We start from the raw sequence: 20,485 nt of genomic DNA, 5'->3' as shown, positions 1-20,485 counted from the left end.
AGGGAAAGCACAATTACACCCGCGGCGCATCACCAAGCCAGACCGCCAGCTACTACCATGTGGTTTCCGCTCTTCCCCCAGAGGTCGCTGATGAGCTGGACGACGTACTGGCGTCTCCCTGTCCTGACGATGCCTACGACTACATCAAGCGGACGATCCTCGCTAGGAAGACGCAGTCAGAGGCTTCAGGGCTACAGCAGCTCCTGAACACAGAGGAGCTGAGCGACCGTCGACCCTCTCAGCTACTTCATCGCATGCGCCAGCTGTTAGGTGAGCAAGCTTCGGACGCGAACAATCCGATTCTACGCGAATTGTTTCTCCAGCGTTGGCCACAAGGCATTCGCATGACGCTTGCACCAGTCACCGATCTTCCACTCGATCGCCTTGCCGAGATGGCTGACGGCGTCGCGGAGTATGCTCCGCCTGCCCTGTCAAGTGTCACGGATAACGCTCATCAGTGTTCCGCCATGCGAGCCCTTGAAGCCCGCACCGACGCCCTCACAACAGCCGTCGCAGCACTCAGCACAAAGAGAAACGACTTGCGATGTCGTCGGAGAGGTATCCTCTCGACAGCGCAGTCCTTCACAACGACGGACAGACGTACTCTGCTGGCAGCACCAGAAATTCGGTAGCGACGCATGTAAGTACCATCAGCCATGCGAATGGCAGGAAAACGCTCCGGCCGGTCACTAGAGGCGGCAAGTGACGTCGGCCCAACCACAAGCCGTCTGTTTTTTGTCACAGACCGAATAACGGGCCACCGTTTTCTCGTCGACACAGGCGCTGAAATGTGCGTAATTCCACCTACACATGCAGAGAGGTGACGTCCATTGACCGGTTCGCATCTCGTCGCGGCAAACGGCTCGAACATTCCAACATATGGCAGATAATCTCTGACCCTGGACTTAGGGCTTCGTAAGACCTTTCGATGGATTTTCATCATTGCTGACGTGACCTACCCCATCTTAGGCTCAGATGTTTTTTCACACTTCGATCTGGACGTCAGCATGCACCATCGACGCCTTATTGACAGGAAGACTCATCTCGCTGTCAACGGCGTGTCCACAACTCTACCCTCCCTTTGCATCCGGAACATCCTGCCTCCTTCGAGATTCTCAGACATTCTTAAATAATTCCCTGAAATCAGGAAGTCGTCCAACACGGCAGAGCCGCCACCGCATGCTGTGACACACCACATTGTCACCTCCGGCCCCACCGTTTTTGCTCGCCCTCGTCGCCTGTCTGGTGAACGCCAGAAAGTAGCACGACGAGAGTTCGAGCATATGCTAGAACTATGCAAAATTCGACCATCCAACAGCTCTTGGGCATCACCACTCCACATGGTTCCTAAAAAAGACCCAGGGGACTGGAGGCCGCGCGGTGATTACAGGGCGCTAAACACCCATACACAACCCGATCGCTACCCACTACCTCATATACACGACTTCGCTGAACACCTGGCAGGAACCTCTATATTTAGCAAAATCGACATGGTGAGGGCGTTTCACCACATGCCGATCAAGCCTGCAGATATTCCGAAGACAGCCACCACAACACCATTTGGCCTCTTCGAGTTCGTTCGCATGCCTTTCGGATTGAGAAACGCCGCGCAAACTTTTCAGAGATTCGCCCACGAAGTTCTTCATGAAGTGCCTTTTGTATTTGCCTACGTAGATCACTTGCTGATCGCGAGCAAATCCCACGAGGAGCGCACAACACATCTGCGCCTGCTCCTCAAACGCCTCCGCGATTACGGGCTTACAATTAATGTGGCGAAGTGTACCTTTGGTACTACGGCACTGGAATTTTTAGGGCACCGCATCACTCCCGATGGCATTGAACCTCTTCAATCTAAGGTAGAAGCCATACGAGGCTTCACACAACCCAAATCTTTACGTAAGCAGCGGGAATTTCTGGGCCTCATTAATTTTCATCCACGTTTCATCCCACATTGAGCACAAATCATTCAGCCTCTCACAGACTTGCTCCGAGCTCCGAGCAAGTCCTCGGCACAACTATCATGGACCACCAGCGCAGTGGCGGCTTTCACCGCGGCCAAGCAAGCCCTTGCCGATGCCACACTACTCGTGCATCCTATGTCAAACGCCCCGACGCGTGTCATGGTAGACGCGTCCGATGTTGCTGTCGGCGCTGTCTTACAGGAGTACGGCGAAAATGGGTGGAATCCGCTTGGATTTTTCTTACAGAAGCTCAAACCTGCGGAGACGCGCTACAGCACGTTTGGACGCGAGCTCTTCCCAATTTATGCGACTGTTCGGCACTTCCGGTACTCCTTGGAAGGCCGAGTTTTTCACGTGCTAACTGACCACAAGCCTCTGATTTACGCATTCGCGGTAAATCACAATTCCTAATCCGCCAGAGAAATTCGACACCTCTCGTACATCTCCGAGTATACCACTGGTCTACGCCATGTCGCCAGAACGGATAACACGCCAGCAGACGCACTCTCACGCATTGACGGTGTTTCATCACCTCCTGTTGTCAGTTTTTCGGAACTGGCCTCCGCACAACAGGAAGACTCCGAGCTACAAAAGCTGCGAGCGTGCTCTACATCTCTGCAACTCCAACCCGTCACACTGCCACTCGCCAACTGCGAGCTTGTCTGCGACGCGTCAACCAGTGCACCTAGGCCATATATACCCCAACAATATCGACAAGCTATCTTCCATTCCATTCATGATCTTAGTCATCCGGGCACTCGTACAACGCAACGCCTCGTAACGGCACGATACATCTCTCCCCGGATTAACGCTGAGATGCGTCAATGGACCAAAACATGCAGCAAATGTCAACGTTCCAAAGTAACTCGACACACGAAGACACCGCTGCATGCATTTCGACCTCCGGATCCCAGATTTGATCACGTCCACATTGATACTGTAGGACCTCTACCATCGTCAAGCGGTTTCCGATACGTTTTGACATATGTGGACAGGTTCACGCGATGGCCGGAAGCTGTTCCACTCACCGACATAACAGCGGAGACAGTCGCCCACACCTTGCTATCAACGTGGATCGCGCGGTTTGGCTGTCCGTCCACCATCACGACGACCGTGGCCGACAGTTTCATTGTAAATTTTTCACGGTCCTCACCAAGATCTTGGGTGTACGCCACGTACACACCACTGCATACCACCCTTCATCAAATGGTATGGTTTAACGGCTGCATCGCGAACTCAAGGCAGCACTGATGACGAAAGAATGTCGTGCTTATTGGGTTAGCCACCTTCCTCACGTCCTCCTTGGAATCCGTCCTACCTTCAAAACAGACATCGCTTGCACCTCAGCCGAGCTGGTCTATGGCGCTACTCTTAGGTTACCCGGAGAATTTCTCACACGTGTAACATTGGAAGATCCTGACATCCCGTCCTATCTTTAAAAGATGAGAAATTTCTTTTCCTCTCTGCGACCAGTGCCACCGAGACAACAGACTACAAGGCAGGTTTTTTTTAGCGACGACCTCCAAACCAGTACGCGCGTATTCGTGCGAAGAGATGCCGTGCAAGCACCCATCACGACACCTTACGACGGACTGTATGAAGTTCTTTCTCGAACAGAAAAAACCTTCACGGTCGACATCAACGGACGTCACGATGTGGTCACGCTCGACCGCGTGAAACCTGCCTATTTAGCTTCCTCCGTGACAAATCCTGTCGTTTTCCCGCTTGAACTCTCCAGAACAACTACTTAAGTTACCAACACCCACCAGCAACCTGGTTCCAAAAAGATCGTTACGTGGAGAACAACAACAACTTTTGCTCCGCGCAACAAGGGGTGGGCCTTTCCAAAAAGAGCGCTCTGGCCGCCGCCATTTTGCGAGTTTGGCGACCCCTATCAGCCAGAAATGTCTGCCACCCACCTGAGCTGTGGAAACCCGGTCAGCGCGCCTCCCCACCTGCATTGTGCGTTCAGAGTTCGCCGGCTGTCCTTGAAAGGTTTTAGCTTATTTGCCTGTTCAGGATGATTACGTGTTTCGCGTTATCTTCCACTGCGAGAAATGAATACCAGGGCTCATGGTCTGCTCGGCCTTCGCAAGAAACGAACGAAGAGAGCAAACGTCAAGCAGCCCAGGACGCAGGCAGTTCGACGTTCTTCGAGGATTATTGCCGTTGAGATAATCTCCTAAATGTTTTCCTGGCTATGTTCCCGGTCTTGGCGAGAAATAGCCTGATAGGGTCCGGGGTATAGAAACAAAGTAAACACGTTCGTTCTTTTTTTTTTTTTTTTTTTTTTTTGCTGTGTAAAAAAGCACTGCCTTCAAAACGGGCCCCAAGACAAACCGGATATTCCGTCCGATCGTCGTGAAGTAACTATCGTCGACACTGTATATTGGGTATGCTGTGTTATTGGAGACCTTCCTAAAATCGTGTTCGGATAACGCGGCACCGTGGAGTACGTACAATAAATATTGTTCGATTGATGAGACTCGTTGAATTTCATGTTGTGAGCGGGGAATACCCATGCAGTTCGGTTATCTTGTGGTGTGTTCAAATATTTTCGGTAGTTAAAACCTTGGTAGATTGTCACGGCTGAGTGTATACGGTGCCGTAAAAGAATCTACATAAAATGAAACACACATTCCATTTGCATATGTTCTGTCGCGCACGGACTCACCAAAAATAGCTTTCATTTGTTTGTTTTTGTTCCCAAAAATAGTGCAATGCTTTGTTAAAAACCTCGAGAAATTCTCTTCGCCATATAACACAAATAAAAAATAAAACAAGGCAATTTAGCCTCTACCAGCGTCCGGAATTTCGCCTACGCAGGCTGCCACAGCCTACTGACGAGAAAACCCACAGCCCAGCGCAGTCGGGCAACACTTACGTACACTCTCAAAACCAGGAACGCGTGCTGTAAATCGCTTCGTTTGAGACTGCCGCTGGAAAGGTCTATTAGCGATGTGCACGGCCAAAAGCGTCGCTGTGGTCAGCTTTCCACGATTTGCCAAACCATGGACATATGAGCACTGTCAGATTGTCAACTTTGACGGTGTTAGTTTCGGTATGGTGGCTGGAAGGGGAAGTGTGGCGGCCGGGAGCGAAGGGCTGCACAGACTTGCGATGAAAATAATAGAGGGCGCTGCGCGCAGCAGGCGAGTTAGCGCTGGCGTGCTCTGGCGTGCGGAGCATAGGAATGGAGCGCTGCGCGATATTTTCCCCTTGTTGCGAATACTGTAAAATAGTTTATACACAAATAAAGGACAACTAGACGTTTTCTTCAAGAGCTGCATCTACTAACGTCTTTTCAAACAATAGAAAGGAAAGGAGAAGGAAAACTATTTTTTTATTTACATTTAGAACAAATGCGCTGGATCAGGTGAACGTCCACCCTGTCGCATATATCTTCTGTGCTGGGGAAATTGGTCTTTTTTTATTGATAACTTTATGAATCGTGGACACTTCATATGCTTTAGAGTGCAGCAGAAAAAAAATGTGACTAACAAGGCATATAATGTAGGACTCACTTTTATTTACTCAGATATTGCGTCAAGAATACAAGCCAAACCCAAAGGAAGAAACTACTTGCTTCTGAAGCAGCCTTTGTTTTGACAGTCTTTTTCTTTCTCGAAAGAGTGCATGGACAGGCGTTAGTAAGCGCGCCGAGTATTTTATTTCAATGAGTCAGCAAAAAAATGTCCAGGAAAAGTGTGCATGCATGACAAATGTTTGATCGCCGCTTGATCCGGAGATGCCACACACTGAACTACAGGTTTTCCCGCTCATCTTTAACCCAAGTGACGTCGAATTTAATCCCAGTACCACTCAATTTAATCCCAGCGCCACACAAATTAATCCTTGCGCTACCCACTTTAATTCCGGGGTCAGCCAATTTAATCCACAATATATAGTGCATGGCATGCACTAATTGCCTACAGTGGTCGTGTTTTGCTTACACATTTGGTAACTTAGAATAATTGTTTATACGCTTAGTTGTTTTGTTTGTTTGTTGTTGTTTTTTTTTTTTGGGGGGGGGGGGGACAACTGATTATTTGATCACTATTGTGACTACTTGGAGTTATCTAGTCCCACTTTTGACGAGGCGTAATTGATATGTTTATTACTCTCTTTTGTAACCCGTAGTTATTATGACGCACTCGAATTTATTTTAGCTGAATGGACGTTTTGTTTAATTTTTTTTTTATTACTCAACTTATCATTGATAAAATGCAGAGGATGTAAGTACAATTGCAATTTATGATTACTCTTTTGATTACTTCATGCTATTATTGCTCCAATTTATCTATAATAAACTCAGTTGACATTATTATTCCTCTTTTGATTACTTTGAGTTAATTTTGACCATTGGCCGTAAATTCGAATTAAACGCCATATTAATGAGTTTTCATTACTTTCAGCTAATATTCAACAAATTTAATTTTTATGTGAAGAATATTAATTGACATTATGATTACTTTGAGTTACTCTCAATGCAACTGACTTTAATTTGGCCTAAGTGACATTTGGTGACTTGTTTACTTTGTGTATTTATAGCGTACGTATATTTATCGGTTGTGAGCTCAGTCAGTCATTATTATGTCTTGATTACTTCGAGTTACTTTTGATCCAGGCCCCAGGGGAGCTTAATTCGGCCTATTGACATTGCGATGACTGTTATAATTTTGGGGGGCTTATATTTAATAAATTATTTATTATTCACTCACATTGCAATTACTTGTTTTATTGCTTTGAGTTACTATTGACCAAATGAACTTTAATTCGGCCTAATTGACATTTTGGTTGCTCGTTTGATTACTTTGTATTATTATACCTCCAAATGATATATTCTATAATGAACTCAGTTGACATTATTATTACTCTTTTAATTTCTTTGAGTTACTTTTCACCCAGTGGACTTGAATTAGACCGAAATGACATTAGGTCGACTCTTGATTAGCTTGAGCTCATTTTGATACACTTATTTATTATTAGCCTAATGTATATTATGATTGCTCACAGTCAAAACAGCCGAACTTGTAGCAGCCTCAAAAGAGCGCCGGCGCCCGCGAACCAACAGATCACCCGAGCCCGCTGACTCTCCTGCAGACTGCAGCGCCCCTCGCGTTTGCGAAGATTTTCATCGCAACTCGCGCCCCTCTCTGACATGGCGCGCATACGGCGCCCGTCACACTTCCCCTTCTAGCCACCATACTTTTGGATTGCGATGGCTCCTAGCTGCTACTGTGCTTTTTAAACACACCATCGAACTCGTCGTCGCACCCGATGGTAAGTTGCCAGAATAACAACTGGTGACGTCACGGCGAGACAACTTTCAGTCGTGACGTCACGGAGGGAAACCATAAGAGGGCGCCATCGAAACATCTCGGCGCTAATAGTGACACAGACAGATGCGCTAGGCTCGCAATGCTGTGGCTATCACGAGCGCCAGCCTCTACCAGCGCTCGTGGTTTGGGAGCCAGGGAAATAAAGAAAAAGAAGTTGACTCTAGCCAAAGCTCTAGTTCGGACGCCTGCATTTTTCCTCCGGCGTTTATAGAATCCCACCGACAATACTATAACTACATGCTATTTTCCCTAATATTGGTACAGCTACTTATATTTCAGATTTAGTTTTGCTTTTTAATCTGACAAAACTACGACCATGTCTATACTAATATTATCACGTCATGTATCTCTGTTATGGTTCGGACCGCTGCAGCAAATCAACTGGCAGGACAAGACATGGTTTCGAGCAGAAAATCGCTCCCTTAATAGGCTGAAGGACAGATGGCTTTACATGTGGCCACTGCCACCAAATCTAAACCCGCTGCAGTTTTTGACAAGAAGGACAGTTGGCTAATCACAAGACTGAGAGGACTTAGGGATTGTGTTTGGATAGTTAGGTTTCGGGGTACGTTGGTGGGGCTCTTCCTACCCGCTGAAGCCCCTTTAATAGTCGGCGTGGCCATGTGGATGTAGGTTTTACATAAGACGTGTTTTCGTTGCCGTTAAGCTAAGGCTGCGAAGTTCGCTTGCAGTTACAAATCTAAAGGAATTTATATACTATGCACCGGCCATGCGCTGGGTAAAGGTAAATATTCGATCATATGATTAAAAAAAATAAACGACAACGTGAACCGGGAGGAATGTAGCTTGTCTCGAAAATATAAAAATAGATCGCGCATTAACTTTGCGTGGAATCGACCCTTTACAAAAGTCTATCGAGCAACATTGGCAGTCGCCATTGCTTCGACACGAAGCACGTGATTGGATCCGAGTCTTCGCTGAACGCTGACGTGGCGCTCGGTTTAAGTACGCGCTGAGCCGTGTTCAGTCCGAACGCTGAGGCAGGCATCGTGTCCAATACATGCTCAGAATATGCGACCAAGCCATACTTGTGCCTACCTTATACCCCTCTCAGACGGCACCGAAAGTGGAATTTATGACAAATGACATTCCGAGTAAATGTCATTTAGGCAGTGTCACACGGCAACTCAGATGACATTTGGCCGTAAATGTCATTTGAGATAGACCTAGTTCCCCAAAACTCAATTACGGTTTGAAAAACGTACTCTTGTCGGCAACGCTCGACACATGTTACGGGATTTCGAAAACAATAAGAAAGAATAAGGCAATTATTTGCGAAAAAAGCTTTTACATCATTTCGATTCCGAAAAAAAAAATGTGTTTAACGTAAATTTTGCACGTACGTTACGCTCCTCATTGTTTAACCTACACACGGCTCCAGTTCCCAAGAGGCCTAATGGTTCTGAACCTGTCATGGAAAATGCCATCTGTTTGCTTCGGCCGGCTCTCGTTTCCTTGGCTGCAGTTGCGCTTCGCATTTACGCGTTTTTTACGATGTCGGAAGGAACGTCTGTCTCGAAGACAAGGCCGTATGTCTGCTGGACCACCCGAGAGACGTCGGCACTCAAACCATGTGGGACGACCGCCTCGAATGTCTTCGGCCGTGGAACCAGAACGGCGGGTTCCGCACCGGCATACGGGCGTCCTTAGAAGCCCTCAGGATCCTCAAGACTTGTACCGCAGTCCATCAAAGCAATGAAACCTCAAGGAACATGTTTGGGTAAAATATAACTTTGATGATGAGTGTAACCTGCTAGGTGAACACATGCCCACTAAATAATTAGCAGCAAGGACGGCCGCCTATACATCGTTTCATCTTTCGTCCAGACGCAGCCGACGCTACGAGCTAATGGGACCAATAAAGCAGCGTCAAAAGCTTAAGTCACTGGGCCCTATTTGTTTATGATTGGAGAACACGTTCAGAAGCATGACGAGGGCACCAGGATGTGCGTTTTTGACGCTGTTTGGTTTGTCTTTCAGCTCGTTACGCTGGTTGCGTCTAGACATAAGGTGAAACTAAGTATAGTACTTGTTTTGAGTGTGGGTCGTCGCAGCACTGAGTACCTCGAACGAGTTCATGGCATGACCGGCTTGATCGTGGTTGATAGTAGCGGTCTTCACCTAGCAGAGGTTTAAATTTCGCGTTTCTTGCTCAGGCAACAGCTCCCGAGATTGACTGAGATTCCTTTGTCGAATGTCGTACTTCCGGGTAGATTATACACTCTCAAGAAAAAAGGGTGTAAAAGGGTGTATCGTCACATCCTTTGTCCCATATAATACACCCCAAAACTTCATTTCGACGTACAAAGCCCTATAGTCGAACAGACGCCCCCAAATTTTACGAGGGGCTTGATAACGGTGCGGTATAACTTTTTCAGTAAATAAAGTACGTATTAAAGGCCCCCACACAAAGAAAACACTGAGTTTTTACAGTAGGGGCAAGAAAACCCCGATTATTGCTTTTTTTTTTGTGGTCAGTAACACGTGCGTTAGCTATTTTAATAAGTTGTACCACACGGCTATCAAGCCCCTCGTAAAATTTTGGGCCGTCTCTTTAACTGTAGGGCGCTGTACGTCGAATTGAAGTTTTGGGGTGTATTATATGGGACAAAGGGTGTAACGATACACCCTTTTACACCCTCTTTTTAGAGTGCAGCAAGATTGCAAGACGACAAAAAGAACAACTTACTTTTATTTAGGCGGCACAAATCTCGTAAAAGGTTTGTTGTTTTCATAAACGAGGATAGTGGAGGCAGGTATTCGCCACCATGGCCTATTGCCGGCTTTTACATTATCATTGATATGTTCTGAGAAATACATTCTAAAACATTCTGCAGGAATTTAGTCTTTGAACGTGTCTATTTCTAGCTTTCTTTATTATGATATTAGATACTCCCATGCTGTTTCAAAACCTAAATATGCTGCTTCTGTTTACATTTAAGCATCATATCACCAGTAATATGATCCGTCCCAATTTTATTCCAAAGAATTCTAAAAAATGTTTTTTGTACCTGAAGCTATTGCATATACGTATATATTGAATACAGCTGCTACACAGTTGCCACTTGAATTGTCTACATGTTCCAGAAAACATATGCTGCTGGGGACTACCATATCAGTAGGCAGAGTGAGCTGGCTACATTACAGAGAAATCTACAAGTTTCTGGGATGACTCCCTCTGGATAAAACGCTGCAGCTTCTTGCAGCCATAGCCACTTGTGTGACATTCTCCACACCCAAAGGGCTGCTTGAAGCCGTAGTTCGTTAGTAAGTACGGCAGCCTGTTTTCAAACCAGCGTTCCTTTGTTGAGTACGCTTGAACGCCGTGTGTATAGCGAGTTGCTTTAGAAACAGTACTCAACTGTTTGACAGAAGTCTCCCCAAGTCGAAGCTCACGGAATCCGTCTACGACGAATGTGACGTTCTCCTTAAAAACCGGAGACAGCGGCTTAGGCACTCACCAGTAGTTCCCCCCTTATCTTCCAGTTCGACGGTGCAGGTGCTTCTCGTTTTTGATTGGGGGGACAAAGTAATCGCTCTTGGCTGTTGCTCAGCGACAGAAGCCGCTGTCCTTGAGTTGATGCTCCTCCTCAACGGGCATGTGTATCGTTCCTCGCGTACCCATAAACAAGTCTGCCTGCCTTATCATATTCTAGCTCGGCTGCTAGGGATATGCAATGCCGGACTACATGATAAGACCCTGTAACGGGGCGAGGCATATTAGAACGTCATGAGTCAAGCCTGAACGGAAAGTGCCATGCCTATAATAGTTTAGTGCCATCTGTTCCTAAATAGATCACGACAAAATTTGATCTAAAAGGTACTGTGCAACGACATTGGGTAGGAATATTTCTTACTTTACACCAGTTTCCTGGCACTAGTGGGTCCTACGAATATTCGAACGCAACACCACTGATTAAGAAGCGTCTTTGTCGCGGCGGAATTCAAAGGATGAAAGCGGAGCTTTTCTTTCAGTCTCTCCTTCCAAAGCCGCCTTTTTTCTCCTTCGCGAAATTTGATGACGGAGCTGTGAGGACAATGGCAATAGTACGATCCCCGGGAATTCGTCATCGACCTTTGCGGTGACGATATTCAAATGCTGCTCACACAGTGGCCGCGAAGACTGCGTACGCATTCGATCTGGGCTCGTGTCAATCGATGCCTCGACATGCAATCGGGTAGTGGCCCGTGTCCAATCGCTGCAACGACGCGACAACAGCCGAGCCATAACAATGTCTGGAACTCAGCGCGTGTCCTGTATTTTGCCAACCCCAGCGCCTGGCTATGATCAACATTGGCGGCATATTCTTGTTCTGGCTGCGAGTTAAGTGGGTGAATGGTGCTCGCTTTTTCTTTAATTTTTTTCTGGAACTTCTATTGCGTGGGGTGAAAAACGAACGTGTGTTTCATAAGTCATTAACGTCAGGGATCCGTTTTAAACGGTAATTGCGCAAAGTACGAAAATTGTTGCATCGCCCCTTTAAACGAAGTCGTTTCATACAGAGCAACCCTCTCTGACTTTTTTTTATTTTTAAATTACCAGCTTGCAACAATATTGCCACGCATCTTCAAATGTAAACCAATTACTTTTATTATAGTATTTGTACTCTACTCAAGATATTTTGTACCAAAAGTAACTTGAATACTACTTTAAATAGAATTTCAAGTGAGTACTCAGATTCTTATCTTAAACGCGTTTGTTGAGTATTTGGCGGAACACTGGATCAAGCCATGACGGACAGACGTTGGTGCGGACTTTTGAAAGGGGCCTATTTAAAAGAGTCAATCAGTGCTACCACTGTTAAGACAAAACAAATTGACGCAGAAATCTTATTTGGAACCTTGCCTTCAGAAAAGTATAAGTGAATGATAAAAACCTTTTTTTTTTTTTAATAAATGAAATAGAGGAGTTTTGGTGTCACGAAAACTTGCGAGAGAAAAAAGAAAGCCCACAGGCAGCGAACATATTTCCTCGTGACTTACCACCACATCGCCGGAGCAAACCCCAGGCGGCACCTTAGGCCTTTTGGGTCCAGAACATTCCAATTCGCAGGATATAGGATCATAATTGTTTAAATGCTGAAACACATTCAGATAATGTCATGAATAAAAATAGCAGTAGATTTGGGTAATTAAACAATGTTTCATAAATCCGAATATATCAATTTGTATGCTATGATCTTGATTCCACGCATCAAATTGGTATACACAAAACCCGTTTCCGCGGAATTGTTTGCGGGTCGCGGCGAATGTTTCCGTTATATTTTATTTTCTCATTTTAAGTGAGAATAGGCCCCTTTTGAAAGTGTGGCAACTGTTGGAAGCTGACGAATGCCCGTAAAAAGGCGGACACATGTGCGATCCTCTTGTGTTTGATTGCGCCTTGGCAGGGTTGGGCAATATCGCGTTACAAGTGCAATCATGTGCAACCACTATCATGATACAATCGCAATACAACTGTATCATGATATTTTATCGATAATTTCAGTATTTATATTTCTGAATGGCGATACAATTTTTCAATCAGTATTTGTAATTCAGTATCGCAATGCATTTTTGCTGTGTTCCTTTTGTAACGATACAGCCACGAGACAATTTATCTCGTTACAATGCTCGATAAATCAATGACACGCAAACGAAAGCTCAATAGGCTGTTAACTTCCTTTTTTGTGCTTCAAGGAGTAGAACATAAAATAAATATGCTTTGTTATCTAGCAGAGAAAGGTTTGTTTCGAACATTATGACCTGGACATTGGTGACCGCCTTCGTTTTTTTTTTCAATGATAACATAAGTCCTCTTGAATGCTTTAGTTGTGCAACTCTTTTTTGTATAATCAAAACGTTTAGGGGACGTGCATACAAGCTTCACAACAGTGCGTTTAACTGCCACACAGAAGCGTAAAATTTCTTAATTCAGATAATCAGATAAAGGGGCATAACTTCATTCCAGGGCGATGTCTTGGAATGACTGCAGAAAAGCTAGCGACATGGGATTAGCGGATGCTGACCTTTCGAGGATATTGGGGTAAATATATAAAATTAATTTAGAAGTTTTTGTATTATTGCTTCAAAAGATAGAAATATAGATAGAAAGTATTTGAACCCCTACTGAAGACTCGCTTAGTTCCCACAGCTTTATCAAAATAAAATTGGCAATTCTACGCGGAAATAATTTCGGGCTCGAGAACTCCAATTCAGTTCCAGTCTTTTCCTCGCGGTTAATATACGTTTTTTTTTTTTTTTTTTTTTTTTTTTTTACTGGAAGATTTGTTTTTCGCCTTAGAAGGACTCGTTTCTCGCATGTGAGTGAAGTCTACCCATTACCGCCACCAAGACAGCTCTTCACGTACGTAGAAAGCAGGAAAATAATATTTGCATCGTTTAAAACCTTCCCAATGAGAAAGCGGCCTTCGTTTGTTCTAACATAAAAACGTCTTCGTCTATACTTCTGGAACGGTTAATCTCGTTCACTAACAACACTCCTTGACCAAGTCGGCAGCGGCTGACCGAGGACTTATTTAAAAAGCTACTTCTCATTAAATGAAGTAGAGCTTTGCAGCGAATTCGTATCCTTTTGTTGTGTATGCTTCCATAAAAAAATTAAAATATATAGAAAGAACTTGGTTTAATTCAACATAGTAAAAACACTTCGAGACTGGGGAAAAAGGAAGGAGGGACAAACACAGACCGATTTTTGTCCGTCTTTCTTTTTCCCAGTCTTGGGGTGTTTTTACTATGTTCAACTACCATCAGCTCATTTGCATTCAAACCTTTCTTTTTTGCAAATGAGAACTTTTTTTCAGGTAACAGAAAAGTTCACACAACAAAGAGATAAAAAAATGTATATCAATATTTCTGCCATGGCAATTTGTATTCCTGTATTTGAATTTCAGACTTCAATTTTAAATGTATTTCTGATACGTATCGCCATACTTCAGTAGGGATGTATTTTAATAACAGTATTTTAGTTGTCTACGTGGTGTATTTTAGCACTTGTATTTATATTTACAAATACATTTTAGAACATCTCCGCCCAACCCTGAGCATAGGCTGCACGAGGCCTGGTTCAGTGGGATCACCAGTCGAAGCTAGCTGCACGCGATACTTGCATGTTCCGCGGTGTTGGTTGTTCCAACTCTAGTTCCAACAATGTTCACTGGTGCGTACTTTTTTCAATCGACACGTGGCTTTCAAAAGGTGTGATGAGTGGAATTCACGGTGGGAACCTCGCTAGGGGCGCTTCCGTTTTCCTCACTTTGGGGAGTGCACGTGCTTCCCACGCGGTTATGTTTTAATTTTCATAGTGCCACTGCTTAGTAGCTTGGCATTGCACGTGATTGCACCAGCAGAGGAAGGTGAAGTATCCTCACTCTGGACTAGGAAAAATTCCACCAGGGGGTTATTCGCAACTTCAACGTCCCACAGGTGCCGGGGCGGTAGTTCCAAGATGGCTGAAGAGACGGCAATAGATTCTCAAGGATTTCCCGTGCGTCTGCTCGCTGACGCTGGACAGCGCGCTATAATAATGTATCTGCCTACAAATGAGACGCGATCAGTACAGGAGCATATTTAAGGTGACGAATATGTTGATGCGCATTAGAAAAAGGAGCCTGTTTATATTTAAAAGTTGCGGAAACCTCAACTTGCGAAGCTTTGTGGAGGGCGAGCGCGCTTTGGGCACCGGCCACGTCATTGATTATAGCAAAATATTTTTGAGGGTGATGAAGACATCGGGGTGTTTGCACTTTGCCTGGCCATTAGTGCTCTTTAAAGTGAATCGCATCTCCAGAAGAGCAGCGTTCACAGTACTGATGTATTTGTGTCACACGCTCACAGCTCGCTGCTACACAGTTACGGTTTTGGTGAATTGCAACATGTGATCCAACTGCGGTATTGTTATCGATAGTAAAGTTTAGGATAGCGTGGCCGTAGGCTACCGTACGGTGCAGCATCCTAACCGGAAGCTCGTGCTGCGCTTTTCAGCATAATTTTCACCGCTCGCCAGGAGCGTTGCCGTCCTCAGGGTAGCCTGCGCTGACGCTCTGCTAAAACTGCCTATTAACTTCATCGGTGTGTTTAGGTATTTCATTTTTTCCTCTATCAAAAATAAATATTTTAATTTACCATACATTTGTGTACCGTGTTAGTTCAAAGATCGCCAGACTGCCCGTTCTAATCTCGTCACGAATGGCTGGCTAACACAGACGCGCTTAAAATGCTTCTATTATTTTATTATTTCCCTTTGTAATTACATAATAGGAAGCACCTGTATTATTTCTTTTGAAAGTGCTTAGAGAAATGGGTCATATTCCTTGTAACCGCCTTAAAACGCGAGCCCATTCCCGATGTCTATGGCACGACATACCCCTTGCGCCACCACTTTTTTCCTACTTAGGGCAAAAAATAAACATTTGTGAACCGTACGCTAGAGGCTCTACAATACTAGCAGGAGCATTTGCCGTCACGTTGAGCGCAGATTCAGCCGGTGACCACAGGTCCAGAAATCTGTAGCGTATGCGATACAGAAAATGTCGCTAATGAAATTAGACATTCCGGTTCCTTCGTGCAACGCTTTTGCGACACGGAACACAATAATTACTATTTTATCGCGCTCACTGTTTTTGTTAAAACTGTTTCATGAACGAACACGTCGGCCAGCACGACCAAGGCAAAAAATCCCTAAAACCGTTTCCCCGCCTCCGCCGCCGCTGCCGTCCCCGCTCCTATGTTCGTCCGCGAGAGGGCAAGCAGTGGGCTGGAGTTGCGAATACCAACTGATCATCCTAATCAAAACTCGGTGCTCTCACGGTCTCATGTTCCCACGCGCTCTCGTCCACTCTTCACCCAAAGTTTAAACCTGTTTAATCGCTTGATGCTGCCACATAGTATAGTCACGTGGTTTCCAGCGGGATTTCCGTACTCGGTGTAGAAAAGCTTTTATCGTTTCCGCAGGTCTGCCCTCTGGCGCGGCGAGCCAACAAGACTCGTGGGGTTTCAGCAAGAGGTCGTCAATACAGACGAAAATAAACCCTGCTGAAGGGGGAACAAGAGGGACAAAGGACAAACAAAAATCTCCAAACACAGCTATAGGTGACTGGTGCGCGACCGAAAAACTCCACCTGGTCCGGGTATCGATCCCGGGACCTCTCCATTACATGTGGAGCGCTTTACTAACTGAGCTAACCGGGGGATAGACGTCAGTAGAGCCAACGGGTTTTATCAGCTGCCACCAGTCTAACACCAACAAGGGTGAAGCTTGCAATTTAAGGTTATGATTATAATGCAATTGAATGCACAGGTGCAAGCGAGCTGCAGAAGCTCGCTCGCACCTTTGCGTCTAATAGCATTATAATCATAACCTGTCTTCCCCTTAAAGGGACACTGACATCCCTAAAAAGTTTTTAAAATAGTTTTTGCCGGGCGATTTGTTATGGTGTCAGAAGACTACCCAGTCAATATTTTGCTACAGCGTCAAAACTCAACTGTTTGAAATCGAAACCGAAACCGGACTGGGGAGGAAGACGAAACATAGAGGGAGGAGAGTGTAGTCGGAAGTCACGTGGCTGTGCAGCTTTTTTCTTTCCAATCAACGTATTTACAGCTTTTTAGGAGCCACAAAAAATGGGTATCATTTTCCATTTTTTATTCTTAATATTCTGTGTGTGCCTTCGATGACCAACGACTTTGATTACATTTGGCGGTTGTGTCTAAACCATAGAAAACGGCTCGTGACAACGGAGAAGAGAGTGAGCCTGATTCAAGCCGGCCAGTTCTCGATCGGCGCTTTTCGGGCGGAAAGAAAGCGAATTTCGAGCCGCGAATTGTTTTCTGGGTACTTGGGCTCTTATATGTCATGTGCAAATAAAAACCTTGGCGAGCATAAAAACCTCGACGAGTAAAATAAGTACATATCCCCAATAAAACATTCTTGTTTTGCTCAAAGTTGCTTTCTCAGAATCGTATATGAGGGGTTATTTTCAATAGCTTGTTCGAAAAGGTGGCTAATGCAGAAATACCCGATGTGGATAAGTGTTTAAAAAAAACGCATGTTTTAGAATGCATAAATATTGAGAAAAAAAGAATATATATATATCAAACTTTTTAAACCAGAAAGGTGTTCAGACGAAAAGTGCTGGGAGAACACAGTAAAAAAGAGGGTTGAGATGCACTGGGCATTTTGGGAATGGGTTGTATAAGAATGGGTTCATATGCAAATGGAGCTTTTCGGTGGGTTTGTAACGTCATGCGTTAAAACAGGAATGGGTTATTTTGGAGCACGGCCTACCGGAAAGTTTTCTACGATTGTGCCTCGTGTTAAATAACCTCAGCATTCGTGCTGGTGAAAAGTGAGCGTGGTGTGAGTGGGAGAAGAAATTGAAGACGTTTACAATTCTCTGTAATGCCGAGTTAGAGAGCAGCTCTTGAGGAGGAGTGGAGAATATGCCTCTGATCCCCCTTTTCCCCTCTCCTCCTTTCCTGCGGGAAATGTTCGCTAAATTTTTCACTAAAGTTAGCAGAAAAATTCCTCTACTAAATTTGGCGGAAACTTTTCCCCACTTTCCCCACTAAATGTAGCATAAAAATTTCCCGGCTAAATTTAGTGCAAAAAATTCCCTGCTAAATTTAGTGGAACAACTTCCCCACTGAATTTAGCGGAAAAATTTATCCGCTAAATTTAGCGGATAAATTACCCAGCTAAAGTTAGCAGGAAAGTTTCCACGCTAAATTTAGCGGTAAAATTTCCCCGCTAACTTTAGCGGGGAAATGTCCCATAATAAGGAGTTTTCGTAGATCGTTTTTGCTGTCCCGCAACGTTCTCCGAAACCCGTTACGTTACCCAGAACTGTACAGTAAAGGCCATAGACGCGCAGGCGCAGTGGCGAGTCCTTTGTTGCGGAGGGCTTAGCGGAGGAGGAAACACGGTCTACGAAAACTCCCTAATGAAACGCGCGGTTACGCCGTCGTCGACGCCGACGTTACTCAACCCCGAAACGGGCGCCTTAGAGCCGCGCTCTAAAACGAGATGAGCAGTACAAACTTCAGGCATTCAGTAGTGCACAAGATTGTCAGTTAATAATTGCACGCAATTGTACAAAAAAGCAAGAAAAAACAAACAAACGTTGTTTTGGTTCTTCCGATTAGGGAAATATTTTTATACAATAAGTTTAAACTCACAATAAACCTTCTGGATTGCTCTAGTTCAGGGGCTTCAAACTTTTGTGAATTTATGCGCTTCACGACACATCGGTAAAAATGACGCTATAAAAAGAGTCCTGTGCATTTTCACTGAGTACTCCTATGTTTAAACGATATGTCTCTTAAGTCAGTTAGCGTATGTGATATCTAACGTACGGGTCTTCACACCAGACACAACATTTTAATAAAAACGCTTTTTAGAATTAGTCGATATGGATTATCTAAGAAATAACTAGGCTTGCACCTTTGAATTTAATTGAATTATAATAAACTATTTGTATTGGATTGGATTCTATGCCTTCAGATACTTACACCAGATCCCTCAAGAAGGCACTGTATACCTCCGCTCTCAATAAGAATATCCATGCAGCTATCGCCGATATCGTAACCAGACAAAAAGCCCACTGAAAAAAAAAAAATCGTATGAAGGTTTAGTACCTTGCTGGGCCATGTCAGCAGCTCATTTTAGACTAAATACAAACAAGCTTGTGATCTATCTTTGTTGTACTACTTTATTTCCCTTTTTCTTATAACTATTCAGCTCACATTTCAGGTATTAGAAGCACATTCCATTCTGCACTATACGTTTGATTGATTGGATTAATATACAATTGTCTCATTTTTATTGAAATGTAATTGTATTGATTTTTTTTCTCTCTTTAATTGGTTGAAACCGCCTTCTCCCTTCGATCGCTAATATTAAGGACATTTTTGTATTCAAAATCTGCTACTTCGGTGTGCACCTTAAAACTGTTTAAAAAAAAGAACTCCCCCTTGATTGTACAATATTTTAGGTATTAAAAATTATTAAATAATATGAATTATTATTAGAGTGCCGATGCATGTTGAAATCAATCTTCTGTGCATTTTTTTATAATTTCTTTCCACGTTAACTATCTGATTGTAACACTACAAATTATAACTATTCTTGTCAATGATTGTGTTCAACACAATATAATGTTCATGTTAGGTCATTAAACAAAAATTCTGGAATAAAATTAGTAAATTGGGCAATGCATATAAAATATCTTATAATGTCGATAGGTATCATCGCTCCTTTTTTTTAATAATAATAGTAGTTTTTATTTCCATGAAGCATGTGGAGCAAAGGGTAAAAGCCTCAAAGGAGGCTTGACCAGCCCTCGCCCCGTACATTAACGTTGCAGCAAAAAAAAAAAAATATATATATATATATAGTATATGCACCAGATTACAAAACAGTTATTAATCACCTAAACAGATGGCATGCACAGTCGTTGCAGAGAGAAATCCGAAAAACGCAAAAACAGTGCATTCTATATAGCATAAACAAATTTAAAGGTTCATTTGAGTGGGGGAAGTAAATCAGTGCTACAGATAAAGAGAGCGAAAAGCCTTGAAGGACGTAGTGTCAATGCAAATTTCTTTTTCTAGAAGGAAATTTAACAGTTTTGGTATGGTATATCGCAACATTTGCCTACCATAGTTAGTAGAACAGTAGATAACCTTCCAATACTCAATGTGTCTAGTTAAGTGAACGTGTAGATTTGGTGTCAATGCCGCTAGAGTTGACAACGATTTATAATGTTTTCTTTTTTATGATTTTAAGCTCATAATCAATCTGTATTCATAAAGGCTATGAATTTTTAATACGCTAAACTTCTTAAACAAACTGCCTGTATGGAAATCATAAGGCAGGTTGCATATTATTCTAACCATTTTTTTTTCTGCAGTAAAAATAATTTTTGCAGGTTTGTGAATGTGGTGTTACCCCAGACGAGGTTGCAGTAGGTCAGATGAGAATAGAATAAAGAGTTGTAAATTAATAGGTTCACACTGACTGGGAGTGTTTTGCCGTTACGGAATGCCAGACCTATGATGGTAGATAATTTTGCAAGTAAGTGGTTAATAAGTGGTTTCAGACTGTGTCTTTGGAAAGACTATGCATACAATTTTCTGCACACAAGCGAAACAAAAAAATATGCA

The 20,485-nt window shown here is 43.9% G+C and overlaps 1 protein-coding gene across 1 annotated transcript in view; it reads right to left on the bottom strand.

Annotated features, from left to right (window-relative positions):
• The window catches only part of LOC120850841, a 29,397-nt gene that overhangs the window by 1,672 nt on the left and 7,240 nt on the right, over positions 1-20,485 (bottom strand). Inside the window, exons 3-4 of the mRNA XM_040223507.1 lie at positions 18,833-18,924; positions 12,308-12,403 (exon numbers count right to left, since the gene is read on the bottom strand). Of these exons, the coding sequence (XP_040079441.1) occupies positions 12,308-12,403; positions 18,833-18,924 (188 nt within the window). The remainder of the gene's footprint in view (positions 1-12,307; positions 12,404-18,832; positions 18,925-20,485) is intronic.

This window comes from Ixodes scapularis, unplaced genomic scaffold, assembly GCF_016920785.2.
Source record: "Ixodes scapularis isolate PalLabHiFi unplaced genomic scaffold, ASM1692078v2 ptg000500l_1__unscaffolded, whole genome shotgun sequence".
In the NCBI taxonomy this organism is placed as follows: Eukaryota; Metazoa; Arthropoda; class Arachnida; order Ixodida; family Ixodidae; genus Ixodes; species Ixodes scapularis.
The sequence above is the reverse complement of the archived record's forward strand: the minus strand, read 5'-3'. Positions and strand labels throughout refer to the sequence as shown.